Consider the following 23,889-nt stretch of genomic DNA (forward strand, 5'->3'; position numbering starts at 1 on the left):
AGAGCCTACGTACTTGTGGCCATTAGCTAGACTGCCTCCTGTGTGAATAAGCATATGAAGAAAGGTTTAACCTCACTTGCAATTAAAACAGACACACAGGGCTTCCCTGGTGGCACAGTGGTTAAGAATCCGCCTGACAATGCAGGGGACATGGGCTCGAGCCCCGGTCTGGGAAGATCCCACATGCCGCGGAGCAACTAAGCCCGTGCGCCACAACTACTGAGCCTGCGCTCTAGAGCCCGTGAGCCACAACTCCTGAAGCCTGGGCACCTAGAGCCCATGCTCTGCAACAAGAGGAGCCACTGCAATGAGAAGCCCGCACACCGCAACAAGGAGTAGCCCCCGCTCAGCGCAACTAGAGAAAGCCCACATGCAGCAACAAAGACCCAACGCAGCCAAAAATAAATAAATAAAATAAATAAAATTTTAAGATAATAATCATAAATAAATAAAACACACTCACACACAATTAGAACCGTATTTTCTGTTAGATTTGCAGAGGAGGAAAGTAATTGTCAATACCCAGTATGTGGGAAAGGAGAAATCTAATGCACTGAGGTATAAATATAAATTGTTACCTCTTTTTGGAGGGCCAAGCATGCGGATATTGAAAACATGCACATGCTTTGGCCTGTCCATCCCACTTCTAAGAATTATCCTACACAGCTAAATACAGAAAAGTACAAAGGTGTCTAGACCATGATATACATTAAGCACTATTTATAAGAAAAAATTTTAAATTAAGTGTCCAGTAGGAATCAGGTTTCGGTAATTGTGATGCACGGCCATCAGAAAAGAAAAGTTAGGGATGTAGTTACTGACATGGAAAGCTGCCCATGGCATATTGTTGAATTTAAAAAGCGGGTTGCAAAACAACATATATAGTTTGATTTCCTTATATTGACTAAGTATGTGTTTATATACACACAAACTCTGGTCTAAAAGAATGTTCACCAAAATGTTAACAGCTGTTATCTTTGCTGCTAGATGGTATAACTCAGTGATCCGATGTATGGGTTCTGAGTCCTGCTCAGTCACTGACTAGCATTGTGACCAGGGGCAAGTTCCCTAACTACTCTGTGCCTCAGTCTCTTCAGGGAAAGGGAGATAATTACAGAACCTACATCTTTGGGTTCTGAGGCTCAGATGAGTTTGTAAAGTGCTTGACATAATAAGTGATCAATTATTATCATCATTATTATCATTTTTAGGTGGTGGAACTGCAGGCAATTTTAGCTTTCTTTATACCTTTTATTGGCTGAATTTTTTCAAATAAGTATGTACCAACTTTGGAAACAACAGCAACAAAAAAAAATGTTTTTAAAGGAATCATTTAAATAGGTTTACTTACAGTTTTAACGGAAAATATCTATGTAGAGCTAAGGTTATTTAAAATTCCTCCCTGAACATTCTTCACGAGCTGTTTGCAACCACGTATGCTGGTATTTTACCCTATGCTATGTGCCAACTTTAAGGGAATTGAAATCGTTTTTTACTCTTATGGCTGGAAGGCATGCATAATCACAACAAACTCTTCTGGAGAAGCTGCCTCAGTTTGCAGCTGCAATGACATACTGGTGCGTGACGTCAGTCTGGTGTCAGACTGGCAGAGTGGCAGGCTGGCCAACAGCCACAGTGCATTTCCTGAGTGCTCAGTCCCCACAGCGCTCATTTGGGATCAGCTCAAAGACAAAGCAGTGGAGTGTGATTTTTATTCCAGTATCCACTTTTGCCTGTAGTTGAATGTCTGTTTACGAATGTGATTTTGATGGAGGCTGGTGAGTAATCCTTGTTACTTTCATGTATAATAATAAATAGCTGATGGATAGATGAGTGGTAGTCCTTTTTTCTCAGTTAATGATCCTCTGATAAATAATCTTTGTAGCCCTAGTGCCAGGCACAGTACCTAGTGCAAAGGATTTACATATTATAAATATTTCTATAACTGAAGTATTGTATTCTTGTAGAAATGTAAATGCATTGTTAGACTTTTCAAATGACTTGAGATTAAGATGTAATCTTCCTTTTGGTCTCTCCTTAACTTGAAGTTGCATAAATGCACAGTAGTTGCAAATTGCTTGAAAGCCTAAAGATTTTTGTTTATTGTTTTAACTTCTTCAGAGGAGAAGCTTGATTTTTTTTTTTTCTCCCCCTTCACGAGAGCCAAATGAATAATTCTCAGAAGTTCCTTTGGAGGAGATGCTAACAGTACTCATTATGTAATACTTTTATTAAAAAGTATATTACTAGTCTAAATTAATTAAGTTAGCTGAAGCTGCTAGTTATTTAATTCTTTAATTATCTGGTAACGTGATTCAAAATAGGAATTCACAAAGTAGGATCCTCAAAATAGGAATCCTCATTTACCTAAAATTTAAGAGCAATATAATGGCAGGAGATTATTATAGACAATATTTTGGCATTTAAACTAATTAAATTACTACTGCCTTTGATTGTAAAGGCTGGCAACATGCCTTTAAAGATTTCTTATTAGCAATTTTAATTCATGTCTCTTTGAATTGCAGTAAATGAATTGATTTAGTTGTTTTGAAATCATTAGCTTAAGAAGTAGGCTATGTTGGGTAAGTTGTGTGTGTGTGTGCGTGGCTATTTTGCTTTTTTTCCCCTTCATTTTGAGTGGATGAATGATATTATTTTAATTTTAATTTCATACTGTTTATATAGTATAAACTGAAGCCTTTAAAGCCTTACGCTTTGTCATTTCTGGCATAATTCTTTTCTTGCAGGTTCAGTAGCAGCCTTGTGATTTCAAGGTCTTTTAGAGGAATTTTCCAACAAAGTTTTCTCTTAAAGAACAGGCACTTTTTACTTGTAAGTCTAGTTTAAGAAAAGACAATACGAAAATTCTTAATAAATGTAAATATTTTCACATCAATTTTCTGAAGCAATTAAAGAATAAGACTATTTGTACATATTTTTTAAATGAATAAGATAGGTACTGAAAGGAAGTGACCTAAATCAGTTGTTTATATGCAAATGTGCAAAGATATCAATAATTGCCTTATTATGACTCCTAATACATTGTATTTCTATTATATTTAGAAGCACAGGATATAGAAGTAGGGTTTCAACTTTATTTTATTTGACTTGACAGTCTTAATTCAAGATCCACAATTTTTCCCATAAGCTGCAGAATTTTCAACTGAAAATTCTGCCCAGAGCTAGAAAGTATATAGAGAATTCATTAATATTTTTATTCCCTTTAAAATTTATCTCAAATCTACCTAAAATATTTTAACATGGTTTTAAAATAGCCTATATTTTAAACTTAATCAGTAAGTTACTGTAGTAATGATGAATTGGACTATATTCAGTATACATTCTAAACAAAGATGTTTTTGAAGCATTATGACATCAGAGGTCATTGGCCTAAACTGCTGCTAAAGTTCAAGTGAAGACAAGCTACTTAAACTTTTTTGTATGAACAGGAAATTGAATCTGGCAAAACAAAAAAGAAGGGAGGATGAGCAGAGCTTGTTGTGGGGGAGGAGGGATAACCTGAAATTGACTTAAAAGTCTGACTCAAGTCTAAAGCACTGGGAATAAAGTGCTTGTCTGTTTTCTAGTGAATAAGGTGCGCTTTGAGGAACTCTTTCCACCAATACTGAAGCCTGATGGTAAAATATAATTGCTGTATTCTTCAAGTTTGAAATTTAGCTTAATTAGTAAACTCAGATGGAATAGTAATTCTTTAAGCCCGTTATAGTCTTGAACTATATTTTTGTTTCCTAGTAGTGGACAGTACAAAACCTTGTGCTTAATAGATGCTTAATGAATATTTGAGCATGAATTGATGAAGCAAGTGAAATGAGTGAGGAGAATATCTTGATCCTGAATTAGAGAGATTTCGTCTTTTCTGGGATGATGGACACCTACTAGTTATCTAACCAACTAATAGCATGCCGTGGCCTTGCATTCTGTTAGAAGGAAGTGTCTCCAGAGTAGAATACGGCCATCACAGTGGTCTGCTGTGGGAAGTGGGCCCTGCCCTGGTATTCTGGGTCAGATTTCTGTCCAACTCCTACCTCATCTGTAAGTGAGAAATTTCTCAGTACTTGGGGATAATGAGTTGCTGACTAAACTGAGCCTTAGTTAAAGTGCTGTGTGCGTCACATAAGTGCATTATGATTTGGACCTTTTCAGAGTTAAAAAATATATATTCCTTGGAAATTGAAGTGACAGAGAACCTAAGAATGGAGCAAATACATTGCTTCAAAACTTATATAATAAAATTTTTATATGTAAATATATTTTCACTCAAAGCCTAGATTTTCAGCCCCATTTCTGTGCCCCCATCCCTTCAGTCTGTGCTAAACTCTGGCCACATCCGAATATTCTTGCTGATTCATGGAAGCTCAATTCAAATGGCAGACACTTCTGTGCCACCTTCCCTGCTCTTCCCCTTTCTAAGCAAGATCAGTCCCTAATCTGCCTCCCCTTTGTGTTTCGTTTTTGGTTATATTACTCCTCCTATTTGTTTATGTATAACATTGTTAAGGCTGTGTGTCATCAGTGCCTGTCTCATATTGAATGAATGAAAGTATTTAAGTTACACAAAAACATAGCCATTTTGAAAGAAAGTACTGTTTTTTAACAAAATCTTTTTGTTGCATAAAGGTATCATTTGACTTATTAGTAACTCCCTTTTTGTCCTTGAAGTGGTTGTTTAGATAAAGCTCATGCAATATTAAAATGATTAAAGACTATGCAATGAAGGATAGTAAAATTCAGTGATTACTGATTTTTTTTCTTTTTCTATTTGAATTGAGCTGTTTAGTCTGTCAGCTTGATTCTGTTGGGAAGAATGTTTCATCTACAATAAAATAATTGGATCTTTTTTGCAACTGTGTGGTTATTTAAGTGTAGGTTAGAATTAGGTTAACTTTGTAAAGTAGTGTATAACCACCCGCAAAAAAGCAAAAGAGATGGTGTTTAAATTCCTCTTTTTCTAATTTGTTGTTTGCTTCCTTCCCAGTGGTATAGTAAACTTACATTTAATGCATGTTACAATAAAACATTACTAATTAGCATTCACTAGGGACTAGCAGAGTTGTCTGAATTAATGAAATTCTAGGTTATATATATTTTTAATGCCACATTATTGCTTTTAAATGCCAAGAATATTTCTGACTACTGACATGTTTCCAAGTTAGAGTTCTGCTTAGTTTTATTTTAAAACTCCATTAGATTTTTGTATTAATAGTTTTTTTTATACAAGTGACTGTAATTTTTCAAATAAGTATTCTTTGAAACCTCTAAAATATACCCTGTGATCATTTTTACTCTGTTGTGTGGTTTTACAAGGACTTTTTACATAGATCAGTCAATAGTAAGCTTTAACCTTAGATCAGTTGTACTTCACATTAAAGATAGAGCAGAGAGCCAGCAACTTTTTAAAGCAAGGATATGACATAATTTTACTTCTTTTCAGGAAAGCTAACTCCACCTGCACATTCAAGTTTAGCTACTGTTTAGTGAGGGCTTTATTAGGTAATGGATGGTGGTGCTACCAGGTACTTGATCCTTTACAAAGCCCCATGGAGTAAAGTTTGTTGTTGTTTTGGTTTTGGTTCCTGTTTTACAGAAAGAAGTTGAGGCTCAGTGAGGATGGTCTAAATGGGAGATATCCTGATTAAAATGAGTTGGATTTGGATGTTAAGAGTCTTGGAGACATAAGAGCCTAGACTAAGGCAGTGATGGAGATGCCGTTAGCTGTCAACTTGTGTAGGGTAATTTCTGGGTAGCATCCAGAAATGTCACTTGTTTCTTGAGTGCTTGACAGAAAATTACTCTGGTGGATTAGCTTGTGCATTCTAAGAGCCATTTTTCTGTTTTAACCATAAAGTGTCATTTAACCTTCCCATTTAAAAGCTTCTTAAGAATCACTTAAATGGCTTCCAAGTGAGAGAATTATCTAAATTATTTTAAGCATTTTTGTGTATAATGTAATTTATTAAGTGATCTAAAATGTAGCTGTCCCATAACACTCAGGATGGATAACAGTTATTAACTTGCTGGGTACATTTTGTTCATAACTAGCATGGTGTTAATTGAATTATTCTTGCACTACTTCCAAAATTATTTAAAATCTATTGTAAAATTTATTTTGTAGATTCTAAATGAGCATATTGGTTTTATTCAGGAAGGTTTTTTTCAGAAGATGATTTAGAAATTATCTGTAAATACAAAAAACTAAAACAGATGAATTTATGTGTCTCATCTTTTGAATTTTTTATTTTTTTCTTTATTTTGTTCCTAGTCTATAATAATGCTTTCAGCTTTGTACTTTTGCAGCGTTGCGTCATACTCCTATTTTCCCAGCGGGAAAAGCAAAGTTTTCTGTTCCTGTTGGGTGATTCTGTAAAACCCATTCTTTACTGTTGTTGTTATTTGTACTTAAATTCTTCGGGACCGATAATCAAATGTGAGGTTACATTTACAATTATGTTGTGATAGTGTTGTCTGAGTAGCTAAAAGTGGAAAATGATTGCAAAGGCTTAGAAAATAAGAAAATGGAAAAGAAATGCTGGGTTTAAAATTAAGTTGGAATCAGAACAGGTTTCCTTACTGTGCTTCAGATAGAAATAGTCTTGGGGTGATGCTACGCAATGGGACGGAAAGGAGAAGAGGGAGGATACACGTCCATGGTCTGTGCAAGAGGGAAGGACCTCCAAGGAAAGGATTGTGTTGTGTTGTGCTGTGTTTCAGTTACATTGGGAGAAGATGTAGGGCAGAATATAGAAGTCCCACTGGCTGAGATGAGTCAAGGAAGGGGCAGCTGTTGAAAGGGGGGGGAAGGGGGACTAAACAGGGCACAACTGAAACCTTGGGGACCAGGTCTCTCTGTGACTTCTGACACCTTCGTAAATGCTGTGAGCCTCAGTTTATTCACACGTGAAGTGAAGATAGTAATGCAGACCTCAGGGGGTCTGTGTGAGGATAGATGGTCAAGTTTCCAGTGTAGCGTGCGACAGAAGGAGTGTGCGCGCAGCACTGAGTGTGACATCACGTGGTGATTACTATGTAGGTGATGATTTTAATGTTTATTGTTGGGAGCGAGGATCATCGAGGCCCTCACACCTGTTCAGTCCTTCGTTTCCCCCAAGAAATCTGAGCCGATCCATTTCCTGAATGATGAGAGGAGAGAGGATAGATTATAAAGGGTTAAGACTGTAGGGAGAATTTGTAGATGTGGGTAAATGAATCACTGAGGTTTGAGCAGGATGTCTGGAAGCAGTTAGCTCTAAGTTAAAGGCAAATGGCATTTAGAACTAAATGTGGGGAAAGGAAATATATACTTTACATGTTTTGCAAAGAAAAAAAATTACAATCTTTTAGATTGCTGACTCAGTGGTTATTTCTCCACATAACTAAGGCTCAAGAATTCAGTTTCTCTCAAGAAAAGGCATGGCACTTTTAGTGTTTTCTTTTGTTCTTAAAACACTGCTTTTAATTGTAGGCATAATTTTCCATACTTCAGTTTAAAAATAAATTGCAGAGTCAGTCATTGTGGTAGTCAGATTTCAACATAACATTTTTCTCCTTTTTATTTAAAGGAAAATGAATTTAAATAGTTATCTGCATAAGACATTAATCAACTTTATGTTTAACAATATTTTAAAATTTACCCTGGACCACCATAGACCCAATTGTGGAATTCATAACTAATAAATAAAAATAATATTTAATAACTAAATCACTGCTACAAACATGTTTTTTAAACCTAATTTGAGACTGAGTCTCAGTGGGTAACATACAGCGTTATGAGTTCTATTGATAAAAGCTGTTCAACTTTTTTCTTTTTTTTAACTGAAGTATAATTGATTTATAGTGTTGTTAATTTCTGCTGTACAGCACAATGATTCAGTTATACATATATGTATACATTCTTCTCCATTATGGTTTATCCCAGGATATTGATTATAGTTCCCTGTGTTATACAGTATGACCTTGTTGTTTATCCATTCTATATGTAATAGTTTGCAAAGCTCTTCAATTTTAAAGTAAGCTGAAAAGTATAATTGTCTGATAGTGTAATGAAACCAAGGCCAAATTGAGAATGTACAATATTCTTTTTGGTTTGAGTGGAAGGATGTTGAAGAGTTGTCAGTGAACATCTGAGCTCTTTGCTGTCTGGTTTTCTACCTAAATTTGAGAAATACAATCGCTACCATAATCCCCACATCTCCCTGCCTTGCTCCAGTCTAACAACATTGTGGGTATGTGGCAGCTTGTATGGGTTGGGCCCTTGTAAAAGTCCAAGTCATGACACTGGTTTCTCTACCAGGGTTGCAGAAAGAATTGCCAAACCACTATGATATCCTATTTTTCTTAGACTAAATTAAATCCTTCTTTCTCTCCCATAAGGGAAATACATGATTCTGAGCAAATCATACAAATGGGTTTGCAGCTGAATTTAATAAGAGACAACCAAAATCTCTTCTGTGGGACAGAGTTTTCTAAAATAACATATTTTGTTTGTGCATAGTGGATAAATTTTCGACCTTCTTGCCATGGATACACATATAAAACACTACCTAATAAACCTTGCTTTGTCTAATGTATTACTCAGAAGAATTATTGGCTGTTATTGACAATGTTAATAGCAATTTCAATATTTATTTCTTAAATTAAAAAACAGAATGGATTTTGTAGTAAAGCGGTCATTGGTGTTACTCGTGAAGCAAAGGTATTTTTAAAATAAAAACACAAAAACAAGTACTCCCGGGGAGAATTGCAATACTAAGAAGTAGCCAGTACATAGTTATTAATGGCCAAAACATTTAAACAATTTTTCCTAACAGCAAATGCAAAGGCAACAAAAGCAAAAATAAACAAGTGGGACTGCATCAAACTAAAAAGCCTCTGCACAACAAAGGAAACAATCAACAAAATGAAAAGGCAACCTACCTAATAGGAGAAGATATTTGCAAATCATATATCTGATAAGGAGTAATAATCTCAAATATATAAAGAACTCATACAACTCAATAGCAAAAAAAAAAAAAAAAAAAAAAAATCCAGTTAAAAAAAACAGGCAGAGGGTCTAAATAGACATTTTTCCAAAGAAGACATACAGATGGCCAACAGGTACATGAAAATGTGCTCAACAATACTAATCATCAGGGAAATGCAAATCAAAGCCACAGTGAGCTATGACCTCACACCTGTTACATTGGCTGTCATCAGAAGTATAAGAGGTAACAAGAGTTGGTGAGGATGTGGAGAAAAGGGAACCGGGAATGTAAACTGGTGCAGCCACTGTGGAAAACAATATGGAGTGTCCTCAAAAAATTAAAAATAGAACTCTCATGTTGATCCAGCAATTCCGCTTCTGGGTATTTATCCAAAGGAAACAAAAACACTAACTCAGAAAGCTATCTGCACCGTCCCCCAACTCCCACATTCACTGCAGCATTATTTACAATAGCCAAGATATGGAAACAACCCAAGTGCCCATCAGTGGATGAATGGATAAAGAAGATGTAGTATGTATGTGTGTGTGTACATACACATACATGTACATAGGCACACGATGGAATATTATTCAGCCATTAAAAAGGAAGGCAGTCTTTCCATTTGCAACAACAAGGATGGACCTTGAGGGCATGATGCTAAGTGAAACAAGTCAGACAGAGAAAGACAAATACTATATGATCTTACTTATATGTAGAATCTTTAAAAAGGGAGAGAGAGCTTATAGATAACCGAAAACAGATGGATGGTTACCAGAGGCAGGGGAAAGGGTAGGGAGGGTGAAATGGGTGAGGGAGGTCAAAAGGTACAAACTTCCAGTGTTAAATAAGTCATGGGGGTATAATGTACAGCATAGTGACTATAGTTAATAATACTATTTTGCATATTTGAAAGTTGCTAAGATCTTAAAAGTTATTATCACAGGAAAAAAAATTTTTTGTAACTGTATGGTGACCAATGTTAACTATTAACTAGACTTACTGTGATCATTTCACAATATATTCAAATACTGACTCATTATCTTGTATACCTGAGACTAATATAATGTTATATGTCAATTAATTTCCAAGTTTGAAATGAATTAATTAAAACAATGCAAAGGAAAACAATTTTTTTCTGAGGATGTAAATAAAACCTCTGGAGTTTTTAAAGTTCAGCTTAAATCACCCTCTTTACCTTCCCAAAGCTTCCCAAAAGAATAACCCGGTAAAGCATTTTCCTCTTTTATCAGGCAGAACAGGAAAATCTAGTTTTGAATATGCTAGTACCAGTATTTTCTTTGAAAACCTATGTGAGTTGCTTTCTCTAAGAAAAATGAGATGTTTCCTTAGCTAATAGCCTTTCCCTTCTCCTTCTTCCTTGCTATTATAATATAACCTCATTTTATTGACTTTCCTCCCTGTGAGCCACAGACAAAATTGTGAATCTTGAATGGTGTGAGTTCACTTACCGTTGATTGAATTAGACGTAGACGCATATGTCTGGCTCATGAGAGCCTGGACAAGGATGGCCGGGGAGCTCTTGGGAAATTTCTTGAAAAGGAATATGTAAGCAGAGACTTTCCTTTCACCTCTGGACTCTATGGTCTGCATGTGATGTTTGGGACCACAGCAGCCAGTTTGGGACTATGCAGATGCCTAACTAAACAGGGCAAGCCAATCAGTGTTGCCATATTATGCAGTCATGAATAATATCTCCTTGAAATCTCAAATGTTCTTATTTTAAAATCAGGAATAACGTCTTTCCATGCTTGGTTCAAAGAATATAATACCATGTGCTGTACTGATTTATTATATGCAACATTGCTCTAATTTTTCATTTTAATTTTTCAATCTAGTACTCTCAGTACTATATTCATTTTTGAAAAAATCAGACAAATCCTGATGTTTTAAAGAACTTCTTGTGAGGGTATTTTACCTATTTATAAATATCTGATTTAAAATTTACATTTACACTCAACAGAAGTTGCAAGGTTTTGGCCTTATTGTTGGATGACAGGAGTTTTATAACCAGATTTCATTTGTCACTTCATAGTCAGTTGTGTTAAATACTTCGTCTTTTACCTTATGTAGTTTGAAATAACACTCCATTAAGAATGAAACAGTTCCTTCAGTGTTACTGAAGTCAGTGTTCCTGACTTTTATCATTATACTAAAAAATTTAAACACCATATTAGCAGACACCTTTTTTCCTCTCTTTCTAAACCTGTAATTTTATTGGGGTTTATATTTGAAATGTACATTTTATGCATCTTTTTAGTGTATGGGGATTGTTTCCTTAGGGATGTCGTTGGTTGGAATCCTCCCTCGTAAGTCTCCTGCTGAGAGCAGACTAGCAATGTGGACCGAACCAAAAAATGTCTTCCTTCGGCAAGCCTGGAAATGGACACCCATCATCCCTGATCTTCAGAGCGCCGCCCCACAGTCTCAGTTACTCTTCATATAACAGAACCTGCTGCTTCGAGTTGATTCTAACCCACTAAATTTTGTTTCCATAAATAGGTTATAGGAGCCATGTAGTTTATCAGCTCATTCCCTTTTGATGTAAAGCTCAGAACTGCTTAAACAGCACACCTTTGCCCAGGTTTTCTGGTACAGTTACTTCCATGATGCATTGTTCACTTCACAAATAAGATCTGAAAAAGAATAAGGGAGTAATGAATTTCTGTTCCATCTCTCCAGTAGATATGTCATTTTTAATTTGTTTTTTATATAATTTGGTGGAAATATACCATTTTATACACACACTGATTTATTCATCTTAAGATCTTTTAAAACCAAATTATTATTGAATGGAATAGTTCCATAAAGGCTGGAATTAAGCAGGTCTTTCATTTGATTTTCTAGTTTTAGTAAATGATTAAATGTCTAGTAATAAATAGTGAAGAGGGCATAGTGCCAAAGAACAAGCAATTTGTGTTGCAACTTGTCAATTTCTTGATAACCTTTTCTAAAAATGGCATTGATTCAGTCCTTTATCTGGGCCTTTGATAGAGCATTAGCCTCAGATTGAACTATTGAATATGAGCAATTTCCTTCAGTCCTGAACTCTCTGGAATAGCAGAAGCCTTTTTTTTTTAAGTGTTGTCTGTCACTATTTAAAAACCTTCTCGAATACTGCCTTAAAAACATAGCTACTCTTGCTCTGGAGCTTTTATATTAGAATTACTTTTCTCCTCTATTTTTTGTTTTTTGGACATATTAAGGGTATCTTGACCAGAAGCATGAAAGCCAAGAGAGATCACAACTTTGTTCTTTTACAATAAATACTGAGTAGTGGGATAACATGAGTTTTTAAACAGTTTTGGGGGTACGTGTTAATATGAACTGTTACTGTTTAAACAGGTGATTGAACAGTAGTCTGATGACAACAACATATGCTCAAAGTCCTGTAGTTCATAACAAAAATAAATAACGGTTATCGAGGGCTTGTCTGTTCCAGGTCATGTTTATACTCTTTACTCTTAACATCCCCACTAGAAAGTAAGTTCCATGAGGGCAGTGATTTTTATGTTTTATTCACTGCCATCCCCAGGTGCCCAGAACAGCTCTGAACAAATGAAGTAACAACCTGTGACATGGCTACTGTTACCTAATTGAGGCAGTTGAGGCGTGGACAGGTACAGTAACCTGCCTGAGGTCACCTAGCTAGTGAGAGGAAGATGCTGGGATTCACACCTAAGTAGTCTGATTCATGGACCAGTGGTCTCAATGGCTGCTTCTGTCATCTCTAGAGAAGAACAGGAACACAAAGAAATAATAAACGTGGCTTATTTGGTGGAGTTCATTGTTAGAGGGCTATGATGGTCTGATGCAGGGTTTATCGACCTCAGCACTGTTGATATTTGGGGCTGGATGCTTCTTTCATGTGGAGAACTTTCCTGCACTTTGTAAGATGTTGAGCAGCATCCTGGCCTCTACCCACTACATACCAGCCCCAGTTGTAACATTCAAAAATACTACCAGACAATGGATGGACAACAAGGTCCTACTGTATAGCACAGGGAACTATATTCAATGTCCTGGGATAAACCATAATGGAAAAGAATATAAAAAAGAATGTGTATCTATGCATAACTAAGTCAATTTGCTGTATAGCAGAAATTAACACAATGTTGTAAATCGACTGTACTTCAATAATGTATATATTACCAGACATTTCCAAATGTCCCCTGGGAGATAAAAATCATTCCCAGTTGAAAACCACTGGTCTAAACCTACACATTAAACCATCACAGACAGAAGTCTGGAAGTAAGAGTTAGGTGGAGGCGAATACTTGATCTCATATTTAGAAAAGTTTGGACCTCTTCCTATGCCACAGTGAGTCAGAGAGAAGGGAATTAGTTTGTTCTGTGACCATAAGGGTATTTTATATCAAGACCTGAATTTTATCCCTTCTTTGTAAGGATTCCTCTAGAAACCCAAATTTATATAAAACCGTATCTTTTCAGTTTTTCCCTTTCGGTCATGAAGAGCATAAAATCTCTGGCAAAGATTTTTAAAATAACACCTTGTCTAGTAAAGCTTCAAATGCATTTTTAGTAGCACAGAGGTATGTTAGTTCATAATTTAGTAGTACAGTCACTTTTGCTGTAACACGGCACGTGTCTTCCTAAAAATCGCCTCTCTGTGCAAAATTGGACAATGAAAGCATGGAGCTTTTGTGGAAAATGGGTTTAGGGGCACAGCACTAAAAAACCTCATTAGTAACACATAAAAATAAAGATAGGAACCTAATGAAAGTGGTAGCACAGTTTCACACATATTAAATGCTTAGAAAATACAAAAATACTACATATACCCTCTGCATTGAGAAAGCCCTGCAGTTTGCTTGTGGAAATGGAATTGGAAGGGTTTCAGCTTGTGAATTATTGGGAACTGTTGGAAGTAGGCAGTTGTGAAATTAGACAAAGTTGTATCACTGCACGTGGATGGGTGTGTTTCATAAAACAGGCAATGAACTGAAGTAGCTGGTGGACGTTTGAGGGTGTGCAGGTGTGTGATTTGTGTGCTCCTAGGGGCTGCATCATCAAGGTGCAGTTTCTGCACTCACCTAGACTTCCTCATGGACGGGATCATGCATAAACAAATGCAGGATTTATGTGGCACTCACATTGTTCCTTAATATATGAATTGAATTGGAACACACGTCTACATGAATGTTATAGGAAAACTTATGGTACTCTTGATCTGAATTTTGAAGCCCTTCAAAGGAGGAGGGAAAAAAAAAAAAACCTTTGGACTACAAAAAGGATGGCGAGTGTAGGATGAAAAGATACACTTTGTAAATAATGCTGGGGACAAACTGGTAGAATTGAAGGCTGGAATCTTGTCTTCCCTGCCCCCTCGTGGCCCTAAGCAGTCACTCCTCTTTTGCACCAGGGAAGGTGGTCATGACATGTGATACCTCGGCCAGCCACCTCCCACAGTGCCCAGTTGCTGTGTGTATTAAAGAACTCATGTATTATGCACTAAAAGAATTCTGTGCATTAACAGAGATAGCTTTTTCCTTATGTTTTCAAAGGTTCATTTGGATTTCATTTACATTGCTGTTATTTATTGGCACTAAGTATGCTTTTAACTCATATTTTTAGTTTCTGTGAGTAATTTAGAAATTGTTTATCCTTTACCATTACAGTACTTAAAAATGCAACATTAGTATAAAAATGAAGTGTAAATGCCAACATAATAAGAAGGAATGGTTTTGAAATTTTTTTTTTTCACACACACACACACTGTATTTTATTTTTACAAGAGATAGACTGACACCAAGCATTGTACATGGATGACCACAACAAAAGCAACAATGATTGCAATGACCAAACATGAAACACACTCATACTATGTCATAATATTGACATTCAGTCCAGTAATCCTCCACTGTAACAGCTCCTTTACTTTGCAGTGAAAGGTTTTGAAATTTTAAAATGTGTATAAAAATAGATTTGCACAAGAGCAGTGAGAATTGACAATCCTATCAGGTAGTGGAAAATTATGACGTTTAAACAGTTAAGACTGGAATTTGGTTTGGCTGATATTTTGGTTTGTCATACTCAATTTATTTTAATTCATTTTTAACAAAATGATTAGAAAACATTACTCTGATTTTTTATTTGCTAAGTATGTTGTTTTATGGGAGATGACAATTTTGTAACTAAACTAATTGCCTATAAAATCTCAATCTTCTGAATTTGGATTTTATAGAAACCTAGTAATCTTGAATGACTATAATTTAAAATATAAGTCAGAACAAATGAATAAACATTTCAGAGGACTTCTGTGTTTACTTTATGTTACAATTAGGTGTACGTAGTAGGAAAGATTATTTCTTTCGTTAAAGAACAGCAAAAGACTTTCATGTTAGAGTATCCTTCTAAATAAATGAATTTTTATGTCAATTTAATATCATAACATTAAAAGAAAACACATTGGGTACTTTGGAAAAGTAAAAGAACATAAATATGTTCGTTTTTCATATTGGTTTTAGTCACTGAACTTTTAACTAAGATGGAATGCTAAGATTTTTATTTAGTTAGTTTTACTTTAAGACATTGTGATCTTAAAAAAGTACTTGGACAATAAAAATGTCAGTTTCATTGAAATAACATCCACCTTGGGGGAAAAGAATGTTTGTGCTCCTTTTTGACTGTTCTTTAATGTCTCCATTGCCGTGTTTCCTTGTCTAATGGGTACTCAAGTCTACTGTTCCAGAGGTCAAAGGAATCTCTTATCCCAGTAACCATTGCAGGGCTGTGCTGTTATAATTTACAGCTTCTAGAATATTAGGATTAGAGTCTGCTATATTCATTCCTTCTAGACAAGATGACATATCGTAGGAAAATAATACAATAGGGGGTTATTTGTTTTATTTTTGCAATATTGGTTTTTATAAAAAGAATTTGTATATTTCTGTTCTATCTTCCACTCAACCAACTCCAGCTTTTTAATGCTCCTCCCCAGGAAGACACTTTAAAGAAAAAAGATGCTATCCTCCAGTTTTCCTTATTAAGGTGTCTAATCTGCATCACAAATTTACTCCCCTTCTCCCCCACAGTGTTTTATTCTGTTAAAACATGAGAAGTTACATACCTTGACACATTCGTGGTATTCATCACATTTGGGTACTTCATCTTTTTCCACTTATCTCCAGAGGCTATACTTTCTTAGTTATTCTGTTATCAGTTGATTGCTTATTACATAAACTGATATCCCATTATGAGACTTTAGGTTTCCACTGTTGTACTTTTTTTTAATTTGAATTTTATTTTATTTATTACTATTGTACTTTTTTAAATCAACAGTTAAGATAAAGTCACTTGCATACTTTTTATGTAGTGAAAATATCACCACAAATAAATATCTAAATCCACCACCTCTTAACACCTATTGAATGTGTTTTGTAAAAAGAAAAAACCACCGCAAAAGGCTGATAATTTAGTAGTCTTGTAAACACCAGTTGGTGTAATAAGCACCAATTAACTAAAGGAATAACAGAAACACATTATATTCCACCAATCATTCTGTTGTCACAATAGTCAATATATAATTTTTTTTAACTGTATACCTTTTCTTTTGTATGGTTTTAGTTTTATTTACTAAAGTTTCTAGTACTTGAGTAACCAATAAAAATAATATTAGTGAAAGTTCAGATTTGGAAAAGGAACTTAAGTATCTGAAGTTTGCCAGAAAGTTTGTGGCTTGTGGTTATAAATGTCCTGCAATACAGATCACATGTAATAATCTTTTAAGATTAACAAAGCAGTATTCAGTACAACATCTTGACAATTTTCTCCATAATGAAAGTAAGTTTTCTAAGATCTAGCACACCAATGATTGATCTTCCTTACAGGTCGCTTTGTGGTACGTTACTAAATGGGAAAAAAATATTTCTTTACAAATGATGTATTTTTTTTAGTATATCAATGTATATTGCATATTATTTTGGGCATCTGTTATTTTTGGCTTAGATAGTTTGGGATTTTTCTCCTCTCATTTCTAGAAAACAATAGGAAGCCTAATTCTATCATTTGACCTAGAAAGAATAGTATTTCTTTATATTTTATATTTCTTTATATTTTATTTCTAGTATAAGGCAAAGGCCTTATTCTCCAAAAAATAGTCACTCTTTTAATCAAACCAGATTTTTTTTCAGCAAACATAATAAGTAGATTTTTCTTTGTTTGTGTTGTTGTTTGTACATTTCATTTAAGATTTTTGTTTGCTCCTTCAGATTCCATTTTTCTATAGCATACTTCAGGTATCATAAAAATCAATCCCATTACATTATTATGTAAAAATTCCTTTGTGAAACCAAAATGCCATAAATTATTGCTCTTCCAGTGGTACTATGTTTTAATGTGCTGGTGCCCATCTGGTAGTACTGTTAGATTTATTTTTCCATACATGAATTTGGCATTAGGTTTCTGTAATGTACCTAGATTGGCATACAAAATAATGAAGGTAGGTGGATACTCATACTTTTCTGTGGCCCACCTGTCACGTCAGATGCAATGATTGTGGAGTCAGATGAACTTACTTTTGTTTATACAATAGAAGAACAAATTGAGGTCATACTAGGTGTGGGCATGGGGTTGGGAGTGGTGAGTCTAGCTGTACTGTAAAACTGTAAGTAACATTTACACAAACGTGTACACACAGTAGATAGTAGAAAAGGTTATGTAGGAGTGTCAACACCTGGGGGTTTGAATTGCATCTCCTTTATTCACTAACTTTAATGTTGCTATAAAGAAATGGCTATTTTGCTACCAGGATATTTTTTTAAAGTTTGTGGTAATAGCACGTACATTTTCTCTTATTCTGTTTTCTTCCAGCCATAATGAAAGGAAAGTGACCTGTAAACATCCAGTCACAGGACAGCCATCACAGGACAATTGTATTTTTGTAGTGAATGAACAGTAAGTAAAGCGTTTCATGGAATGCCTCTGTTCAAAATGGGGTTAGTCTAAGTGTCCATCGACAGATGAGTAGATAAAGAAGATGTGGCACATATATACAATGGAATATTACTCAGCCATAAAAAGAAACGAAATTGAGTTATTTGTAGTAAGGTGGATGGACCTAGAGTCTCTCATACAGAGTGAAGTAAGTCAGAAAGAGAAAAACAGATACCGTATGCTAACACATAAATATGGAATAAAAAAAAAATGGTTCTGAAGAACCTAGGGGCAGGACAGGAATAAAGACGCAGATGTAGAGAATGGACTTGAGGACATGGGGAAGGGGAAAGGTAGCTGGGACGAAGTGAGAGAGTGGCATGGACATATATACACTACCAAATGTAAAGTATATAGCTAGTGGGAAGCAACCGCATAGCACAGGGAGATCGGCTCGGTGCTTTGTGACCACCTAGAGGGGTGGGATAGGGAGGGTGGGAGGGAGACGCAAGAGGGAGGAGATATGGGGATGTATGTATATGTAGAGCTGATTCACTTTGTTGTACAGCAGAAACTAACACACCATTGTAAAGCAATTATACTCCAATAGAGATGTTAAAAAAAAAATGGGGTTAGCATTGAAATTGCTGTTATCCATACTTAATACAGTACAATTTAACAGTTTTCTTATCTGGACATTTGCAGTCAAGTATAATAACAGAATGCCATCTGTTTACTATGTATGGTATAGAAACATGACTTAAAGTTTTTTTTCATGAGGAATGTAATTCCAGAAGCAGTTTTTACAATAGCTCAGACACAGATAGTAAACTCAAGTGCGCAGGATGCAAGGTCAGGGAAACTGTAAACTTGGTCAAATTATTAAACTAATTTGAGCTTAGTTTTTTCATCCATAAATCAGAGGCAGTGGTAATTACCGTTTCTAAGGATTTTTGTAAGCATCAAATGAAATATGTGTGAAAATAGTTTATATACTATAAATTTGTTCACAAAAATTAGTTATTGGTATCATTATTGTTGTTTTCCTTTTTTTTTTTTTGGCCTCACCTCGCAGCTTGCAGGATCTCAGTTCCCCAACCAGGGATTGAACCCGCGCCCTCAGCAGTGAAAGCACAGAGTCCTAACTCCTGGACTGCCACAGAATTCCCTATCATTGTTACTGTTTTCAATATTAGACTTGCTAATCTTGTAATTAAATTTTTAATGTTCCAGTTAGATGACCAAGTAGCATATCTGTATTAAGGCTTATTAAAATAAACATGATATTAAGTTGTGCTTAATTATTTTTAAAGTAGTTATAAATATTAAGCTCCAACTCTAGAGCTTATTAAGCTCTAACCAGTACCCAGCAGTTTTGAAAAAGTCAGACACCGGCATTGTTAACTCTAGGGAAATGTTACTGTAAAGTAGTTTACACAAACAGCAAGTTCTAGCATTCTGGCATATTATATTTTCAGGGCTGTTACAACCATGACATCTGACGAAAAGAAGGAACGACCTATAAGTATGATAAGTGAAGCTTCTAACTATAACACGACTTCAGACTACGCAGGGCATCCAGTGAGCCCTGTAGGCAGAGTAAGTTATTTTGCTTACTGTTAATTATTGATAACTGGTATAATTGGTAACACCTATTACCGTTACTCTTCATGGGCTTAGAATTTTAGAATAATCATTTCATTTTTGTTATTACGTGAACCTAACTACGTTCGAGGTAATTGACATAAGAAGCAGTGACTTAGAATATAAAGTAGTAAGCTTATATTTTAATAATTGAATGACTTAACATTTTTTAAATATTGTAGAATTCAGATTTGGAATAATTTTACAAACGTAATGGATGTTTGTGTGAGAAAATGGCAGTTTACTGAATCAACTTAAGTTTTCATGGTGAAGATTAATGTAATGGCCTAGAACTCCCATTTTCTGACTATTAAGTATGCCTAGGATAATATATATTCTATCATATTATCCTGTTTTTTTAAAATGTAAAATCTTTTACTGCTAAAGGGAAACCCATCAAGCCACTGTGCTTGATGACTGACGTGTTTAGAACCCATGATGTGAAAAGTGCCGTAGCCACGTGGAAACAGAAGTGGGTGGTTCTTCTTTGTAATCAGAAACAAAAATGTTCATTGTTTAATCTCTAATCCCAGACTTGTGTGTCTATAAAAGTTTGTAGTTATTGCTTCTTGTTCTTTAATCTATAACGTTAATGTTTTAAATTTAGAATTTTAATATTAAAATGTCTTCAAACTCGTAGAAAACCTGCTGCTGAATCTGAATAAATAGTTGCTGTAACGTTAATGCTCAGGTCCTAAATTAAGGATAGCAGGAAAATCAAGGGATGATAAAAAGAATTTTCTTTATTTAGAACGTAATTGTGTATTTTATAATAGTAAAACAATTGTAATAGTAAATTATGGTTATTGTAAAGAAATGGGTAATAGACAATTATCTATTTTAAATGCCTGTTAAGGTTTTTTAAATGAAATATTGTAGAATATTACAAGTAAATATAAATTTTCAAATAATGTAAGTTATTTCTAATTCTTGTATAACATAAAACACTAGCAGGATAACTCAGCATTATAATGCTTGTAAATTTATACTAATTAAAATCTAGAAAAATGACTTACCAGTTGAGGGCCAGTAAGTCATTGTCTGGAAAGAAGTTTGGAGCCGTGCCTCACACTTTACACCCAAAATTTTCCAGATGGATCAGGTGTTAAAGCAGTAAAAACAGAACTCTATAAGCAGTACAGAAAACAGTGGAAGTTTTTTTTAAATAAACTCAGAATGCAGATGGGCTGTCTAAAATATGACATAAATCCCAGAAGTCAAAATAGAAAATGAGAAATTCAACCACAGAAAACTATCATGCATGCATAATATCTGTAATTCATATGATAATTAAAGAAGTATACTGAAGAGTAGGTATTATATATGCAGTTATTTGAGAAAAAAAAAAGAGATATTCCATAACTATGAAAACAGTTATTCAGATGGACAGACACATATATACACAGTGGTATCAGTTGCCTCACAGGGCTGTGTTTGGGTTGTTTGGGTGCTGGGGTCCAGAGGTGAGAAGTAGACTGGTCCTTTTGTATCTTTTTGTACCATTTGAGATTTACACTGTGTTTAAGCATTATCTGTTCAAAAGTAAATTAAAATGTATCCCCCCAAAATGGTTGATATTGGGCCTTAAAATTCTATTATGTACTAATACAAGCCTCATAAAAGGAGATTCTAATGTAATGTACTAGATTTCCAAAGATTCTAGATAAGTTGAAAAATAAGAGATAAATTGATATTACTTACCTTCATAGAGAAATTCAAATTCAGCTTCTTTGTCTTTATGTTTGTTGGTTACTGCTATCATTCCACCAAGATAAAATGTTCACGATAAACACAGCAGTATTTTAAAAGATTATGTGTACTTTTAAGAATATGGTAAACACCATCTGTCTGGTATTATCCACGTTCAGAGTTTGTCCGTAAAGAAGAAAACACTACATGACGTTAAGCAGATCCTTCCAGTCTTGTTTTGACTTGATGTGATATGTTTGTTTCTATTTTATCTGTTAGATTTGCTCTTGTGACATGGCACTGTTAACTTTAATTGGAGCAACACGATTCAATGCAGATATAAATCAAAAAGTGCTGTCATTTGGTTTATTCTTTGAAATGTGTTAATATTATTTTTACTCAAGGTTCCTTCTGTTTAGCAGGTAGTGCCACACTGCCTTTTTAAAAATTGTACACGCAGATTTTAAAGGAGAGAGATTTGTGATCCTTCTGTAATATCCTAGAGAAGGAAAAGTCTTTGTGCAGAATTCTTACATTTGAAACAACTAAGACACAAAAGTGGAATTGCAGTAATTCATCTGAAAAGATTAAATCCTGGAAGTTTCAGAGAAATCTGAAAAGAGATTAAAATTATGACGATGAAAAATAAACTCAATATCTAGGCATTAATACTACATTTTTTGTTGGGCTTTTTTTTTTTTTCCCTTAGACTTCACGGGCTTCAAAAAAAGTTCATAATTTTGGAAAGAGATCAAATTCAATTAAAAGGAATCCTAATGCACCTGTGGTCAGACGAGGTTGGCTTTATAAACAGGTATTTTTTTTCTTTTTTTTTCCTATTTGATGTGAAAAAAGGACAGAATCAAAAGGGACCTTTTCTGCCAAAGGCACATAAGACAATTGTATAGAGTGGAGAAAGAACTGTAGAGTTGGTCATCCAGATTCTTCACTTCTTATTACCACGGAGAGAGTTAGAGGAACAATGGAGAAAGAAAAAGTAGTGGATGTTACTTAGAGATATTGTGGGTGGGGGTGGGCAGGTATTTCTAAAGTTGAAATTAAATATATGCTGCCTGAAAATGTTAGGAACAGCATGCTAAAATTATCTAGGCAGAAATATTTTTTAAATGGAAAAAAAAAACAGAGGTACATTTTTCTGTCCTATAAAAATCATTCAAGAAATGTAGAATTATGTACTTCTCTGCTTTAATTTATAGAGAAATCTGATCGTAAGTTGAGATTTTGCTGATTTTTTCAGATTTTTGCTTCTGTGCTCTCAAGACCGCTCTCTTAAGTGTCTGTACTGTTTTTTCTTTTTTTTGTTTGTTTGATCAAGCATGGGTCACTCAGATTCCCTGATAAGTTGGGGTTTGTATTGTTCCATTATCTGGGAAACCTGGTAACTAAGCTTTTTTGGAACACTGTTGTACATTTTGGAATTAGTAGGGATGCATGTACGTTGGGCTTGGTGACATCTATTTGGATTGCTCAGAGGCTTTTGTTTTCTTTTTCACTTTCTGGTTTGCAGCTGGGTTTCAGATAAATGAACTCCAGATAACTGAGATAACTCGGCACTCAAGACCTTTATCTTTCTTTGTCCAGTCGTACAGATGATGCAGAGCAAGTTAAATATTAGTTCACTGATAGTGCTAATTTATTCTGTCAAATATTGCTAATTGCTTTCAGATGGCCTAATAATTATATTCATTATAATTCATAATGACTTTGTTACGAAACATTCATTAGACCTTGTTCTGTCTGAAAGTTGGGCGGCAACTAAACTACTGTATTGGCAGAAGACCCACTTAAAATCCAGAGATTTCCCATTCAGATTAGTTTCGCCAATTTCTTACTGAGTTGATTGGGTATGTAACTTGGATACCAACTTTTCATTTTTACTTAAAGATCATTTACTATATTTTAACCATCTGACATTTAAACTTATCCAAGCTAAAAGGTTTTTTTAACTAGACTTTCTAATGAGTCCAAATTCTATTGAAATAGCTCCATGTGATATTGAGCTTTATAGAGGATATAGGGTTCCTTATTTTAAATGATTGCTGTTCTTATTTCTTGATCCCTTGGTTAATTTAGTATTGCCAAAGCGTTACCAACCAGTTTCTCTACCATGAGTGTTTATTTTGTAATAGGTGTGTGACTTACAGAGAATATTTGTTTGTAGAGCCGCTTAAAGATCTAAACTTTAATTATCTGTACTAAAGAGATAATTAATTAGGAGATTGAAAATACCATGTAATTTGGGAGGGCGGGGGAGAGCTTTCCTTAGTGTAGCTGCCAATTTTAAGGACAGATCTCTTACTTCAGGAGATTTTTACCCATATAATTTCTTCAGTTCTAAAGACATTTTTAGATGATAGTCACAACTAGAAGTAAACTAAGAAATATAAATCAATGCACATACAAACTGACCTCTTTTTTGCCTTTGTGTGTGTGTGTGTGTGTGTGTGTGTGTGTGTCTGGGTCTGTGTTTCGTTTTCTCTTGTAGTTTTGCTGTAGTGCATGTGGGAAGGTAATTTTCATTGAAATTGTGATTTTGTTTGAGCTTGGCGTTTTTATTACCTAAATAACTTAGAAAAAGCTGCCAAGTAGGTACTCTTTTCTGCTGGATAAGCAAAACCCAAGCTGTTTATGTAAGAAGAAAAAA

At 34.8% G+C, this 23,889-nt stretch overlaps 1 protein-coding gene across 23 annotated transcripts in view; it reads left to right on the plus strand.

Annotated features, from left to right (window-relative positions):
- PLEKHA5 (pleckstrin homology domain containing A5) overlaps nucleotides 1-23,889 on the plus strand; it is a 236,855-nt gene that overhangs the window by 128,389 nt on the left and 84,577 nt on the right. For 21 of the 23 annotated variants that reach the window (XM_082351900.1, XM_082351901.1, XM_082351877.1 and 18 more), the window contains 3 exons: nucleotides 17,829-17,912; nucleotides 19,370-19,490; nucleotides 21,934-22,038. In XM_082351900.1, coding sequence (XP_082208026.1) covers nucleotides 17,829-17,912; nucleotides 19,370-19,490; nucleotides 21,934-22,038 — 310 coding nt within the window. The other 2 variants (XM_082351896.1, XM_082351895.1) reach the window with 2 other exon arrangements.

Source organism: Balaenoptera borealis (genome assembly GCF_965194805.1).
Source record: "Balaenoptera borealis genome assembly, chromosome: 13".
Classification (NCBI taxonomy): Eukaryota; Metazoa; Chordata; class Mammalia; order Artiodactyla; family Balaenopteridae; genus Balaenoptera; species Balaenoptera borealis.